We start from the raw sequence: 4,834 nt of genomic DNA, 5'->3' as shown, positions 1-4,834 counted from the left end.
AATAAATTCAAGTGAAAAAGCATAACTTCAGTCAGTGGCTTTATTTGAAAGGGTCCAGCGCTTCTGCTATAAAGCATATGTATCTCACTCTCTAACATTTTGATCAGAGGGTGTTCATTAATGACCAGATTTTGCTGAGGTATGACATATCCAGTGCGAAATAATGTTACAGAAGCAGTGTGTTTCATTTTTTTCCTCCTACTTTTTACTTCCACTGATGGAATTTTCACATAGAATGCCACTTCATGGCTACATTAACAATACAAAAGTAACAACTGGAGTTTCCACCTCAGAGACATCAAAAAACCCTAATGCTTATTTTTTTCTTTTTTTTCTTTTTCTTAACAAAAATAAACTCCTTTCTTTGTAGGGAATTATCTCAGTTCTTCAATAAGCTCCTGTTCACTATTTCTCAAGGAATGTTGATGGTTATCAATTGAAAACATGACTACAGAAACTAATACCTATAAATTGCAGGTTTACAAGGAAGTCAGGTAGGAGTTTCAGCGTGTTATCAGTATTAATAAAAAGTTATTTTAAGTACTAGAAGCAAAAAATGTACCATTCAAAACCAAAATTATTGAAAAATAATACCAGTCTACATTTTCTTTCTATGGCAGCTTTCTGAGAGATTGGATGTTTTTGGTATTTTAGTCCTCCGGCTCATATCTGAGGATTTAAACAACAACAACAAAAAAAAATCATTAAAACAGAGTAGAAAATACCCAACAGATATTTTGTTGTAAAATAAAAGAAGGGAAATATGAAACCCAAGTAATAAATTACTCCCACTAGTGACGCATTATCCTTTTGAGGTTCACTGTATGACTTAGGGCACTGACAAATGCATACACTTTTTAGACTATTTTCTCCTTTTAAAATTGGCCAGTTTACCAAATTGTAGAATGAGGGAATGACCAGGAATACAGGCAGAAATTTAAACAGAAGTCTGAAGTTCTACCTCTGTCCTCCTACAGCACAGGTCTAAGGCATCCATGGTGCCAAAGTTCACTTGACATTTGCAGAATGATAGTCTTCTACGCAATATAATGGCCAGGGTGCATCTTTCTTTACTCAATACAGGTCTAACTCTGTTTACATACCATAGACTCCTCATTCCCATAAACAAGTGTGGAAGAAATATGCCAAAGCATCTGGTATATCTCCCATCTGTATCTCTGTGTGTAGCACCTGGCATCTTATCTACCACACCCATGAATATTTTGCATCCTCTCCACACTAAATTCTCTCATTCCTTGCTACACGGTAGCTGCTGTTGCACACATCAGTCCTATTTGCCTAGCATCCATTAAAAGGATTGGCTTGTCAAAAAATCAGGGAACAGCCTACTAGAAATTCTTTTTAAGGGAAAATTGATAGTCTAGTTTTAGAGACAGCTTCAGATTTATAAAACCAAAATGGGAGCAGAACACGGATCCAGAACAAGGATCCTGTCTGGACAGACAGAACAGCACCACTTACTTGGAAAGCTTTTTACGTAGCTCCTTTATCTGTTCATTCTTCTTAGTGAGAATCTCTTTCATGTTGCGATAGGCAGCTGTTTGCTGAAATTTCTTCTCCAACTCCTACATAATAATAATATCAATATATTATTTACATATTATGAAAACCAGGCTAATATGCTTTTTAAAAAAAGATGACTTGCTTTTACACCTCAAGTTTCATAATAGTAGTTTCTCTAATTTACTTAAATTTAGTCAGCTAGTATATTTAAATGAGATTACTGGGAGAGACAGGGAAACACAAATTTTATTTTCTAATGAAAACAGGCTAGAAGTCTTCTGAAGACTGGGGATACACTTCTCATGCAAAAATTTCTATGCAGACAAATGGGCAATTTTACAGCATTCCTCTAGTTACAATCACACAGTTAGCTGTGGTTTTGCTGTTTTACATGTAACAGGTGTTTTTGCACTGAAATAACAAAAATACACAGGCAGAAGTGTGACACAGTAAATGCTGCATCCTGTAGTGTATGCTTGTTAAATTACTTATCAGTTAAAATGTGAGTAAGGATCTCATCTTTACATCACAATAAAATGCTAACCTTTTCAGCTGTGGATAGCTGATCCTGAACCTTGAGCAAGTCATGTTTTGTTGTCACCAAGTTCTCTTCCAAGAATTTTTGGTTTGCAGTAGAGTCATTCAAAGTCTTCTCAAACTGGCATTTCAAAGCTGCCACTTTATTCTCCAGTTCAGTGATGTCCTGGTTTGCATCAGTCTTCAACAGAAGAAATATTTAAACGTCAAATGCAAGGGAAGAAATATTTAAAATATCAAGTGCAAAATTCCACATAAAGGTGGAATCTTAATTTTTAATAATTACGTTCACGTTATTCCTGTAAAGTCTAATTTAGAATTGTTTTAACAACAACAACAAAAAATAGAGAACTAACTAATTTATAACTTTAAAAAACTGTTACTAAATGCATTTTAAAGATGGCTGGAATGTCTTCTCTGCCAAGTTTAGATTTCAAGTTCTTGTACTTCACTTGTTTAGGAATTAGGTGAAGCCACAGGACGAAGCAGATCACAAAAAGTTACTTAGCATACAGAAATAGTCAATTACAGTTTAAGATCTGAATGTCTATATCATAATGTATTTTTAAAGAAGGTAAAATATCACAGGCATTTCAAAAGCTGTTAGTGTAATACAGGTAGCAAAGGATGGAAGTGTTAAGGCTCATATTATCAATCAGGTACCAATATTGCACTGTTCTTAGATGCATTACAAAAAGAGCCTCCACAGTTGCTATGCAGCAACTTCCCTGTTTCCTTGTGAGAAGAAACAACACAACTCTTCTGGCCATCAGTTCTGGGTCACAAAAATTATATTCATGTAACTGTTCTACAGATTTCCATTTAAAAAACCCCTCTCAGACTTAAAAGCTCAACTTCAAACTCTCAAAAGTATAAAGACTCAGGATAAGACCAAACCAGCAGCACTTTAAAAAGAAGAAAAATCTAAAACCAAGGAAGCTCTGCTCCTTTTTCTATGTGGAAGGTAAGATTTGAGCATGGGAAGCCACTTGGTAATATTACGTGTACAGAAGAAAAACTTATTTTGAGATATTTTGAGAAATTTTGAGGCAGAGTCCAACGCCGCAATGTGGAAAAGCACTACGCTTGTATAATGTTTCAGGTCAGAATAGACAGTGATCATTTTTCTAAACTGTGACATAAGTCAATTATGTAAAAATTCTAAATCCTCAAGTTAAACTGATCTAAGAGAGCAGTTACTCCCAAACCATCGTTCATACTTGGTGTGTGGAATCATATTAACTATTTATAAAAAAGGAAAAAAAAGAAAAAAAGGTAGAAATCTGCTGAGCTAGGAGTTGGTCCTTAAGAACCATTGTGGTTTGGCAGTCATTTGCCCAAAGAGTTTGAAAACTACTGCTTTAATAAGCAACTAGGTTCATATGACTTTATTGACACCCATCCTATTTAAATATGGAATGAAACCAGATAAAAATCAGCATTTTCTCCAAACAACTAATAACTTTAATTGATTAAATAAAGTAGTACATTTCAGCACTATATCTACTAGCTAGTTTCAACAAAATATATACGCCTGTAAATAGAAAATGTAAGAGTTGGAGAAGAAAGTGACATATTATAGAGAGCAAATTAGGACACAGAAGCTGAAGATACTTAGCAGCCCTGACACTGAGGCCAATTCATGTTTAACCAGAAAAGTAGCATGAGATTTGGTCCCAATCTTTTAAAACTACAAACACTATTATCCAGGATTTAATAAACCCCTTTAATATTTTAAACCTTTAATAATTTAAGGCTTAACAAAACAGATAAAGAAAATATTTGCCATGACTGATAAATCAAGTTCCCTACTAAATAACATTATTGAATACAGATTTTTAAAGTTACGAGATAAAATTATAACATATTAAGAAAGCCAAGTACATACCATAAACCAGTTAGAAAGCAAAATAAAAAAGAAATCAGATTAAAATATGAAAATTAAAGTGGAAATGTTTTAAGATATTGAACTTCGCTTCCAAATCTGTAAATATTATAAGAATTTTAAAAAGTCAGTTTCTCAAAATAATGCGATTAAAGTGTTCTAATTTTGTTAAAAGCTTGGACTGAAATGTTTTAAATTTAAGAAACCACACATGAACAAACTTTAGAAAATTCTAATTATTGACAAAATAAAGGTACAAACTTAAAAAAAAATACTAAGTTGATCTGAACAGATTTATCTGTGTCAACCTGCATGACTTCTAGCTTCTTACGTTTTTCTTCTGCAGCAGCAACTCATCATGTTTGAATCCTCATTTACAAAAAAGATTAAGAAAACCTCAAGTAGTAAAAATAAACAGTGAACCATTTTTGACAGTACGCTGATACGGGCAGAACTACATAAAATCAAACATTTGCCATCTGACCGACGATCACTGACATTTGTAGCAAAACTTCAATTAATGTTTAAGAACACAGGACACTGGACACTTACATATAAGAGCTTAGGTTTTTAAAGTCTGAAGTGCAAAGCAGCAAGTCTGGCTTGTCCATGTCAATATCAAGTGTGACAAATGCTTAGTGTTTTATTGTTGCTATAAAAACCAGGTCAGATATCATTCTTTCATTAGTAAACAGGAAGAAACAAAGAGAAGTAAATTTGTATCTGTTAATACAAATACCACCCCTAGAATATATGAACTCTGGAATACTACTTCCTGATAGTACCTGGAATAATACTGTCTGCTAATAATTTTTCATGGTCTATGTGACACAAAATACATGTCATAACATCAGCTAACATTCTGGATTATCTGCTGACTGACAGACC

At 33.6% G+C, this 4,834-nt stretch overlaps 1 protein-coding gene across 1 annotated transcript in view; it reads right to left on the bottom strand.

Moving 5' to 3' along the window:
• Positions 1 to 405: 405 nt before the first annotated feature.
• Positions 406 to 4,834, bottom strand: part of LZTFL1 (leucine zipper transcription factor-like 1) — an 8,549-nt gene continuing 4,120 nt past the window's right edge. The window contains exons 7-9 of the mRNA XM_010297553.1: positions 2,069 to 2,242; positions 1,483 to 1,586; positions 406 to 669 (exon numbers count right to left, since the gene is read on the bottom strand). Coding sequence (XP_010295855.1) covers positions 651 to 669; positions 1,483 to 1,586; positions 2,069 to 2,242 — 297 coding nt within the window. The 3' untranslated portion in view covers positions 406 to 650. The remainder of the gene's footprint in view (positions 670 to 1,482; positions 1,587 to 2,068; positions 2,243 to 4,834) is intronic.

Source organism: Phaethon lepturus, unplaced genomic scaffold (assembly GCF_000687285.1).
Source record: "Phaethon lepturus isolate BGI_N335 unplaced genomic scaffold, ASM68728v1 scaffold57961, whole genome shotgun sequence".
NCBI classification, from domain to species: Eukaryota; Metazoa; Chordata; class Aves; order Phaethontiformes; family Phaethontidae; genus Phaethon; species Phaethon lepturus.
Note: the sequence above shows the minus strand (reverse complement) of the source record. Positions and strands in the feature narration are given on the sequence as shown.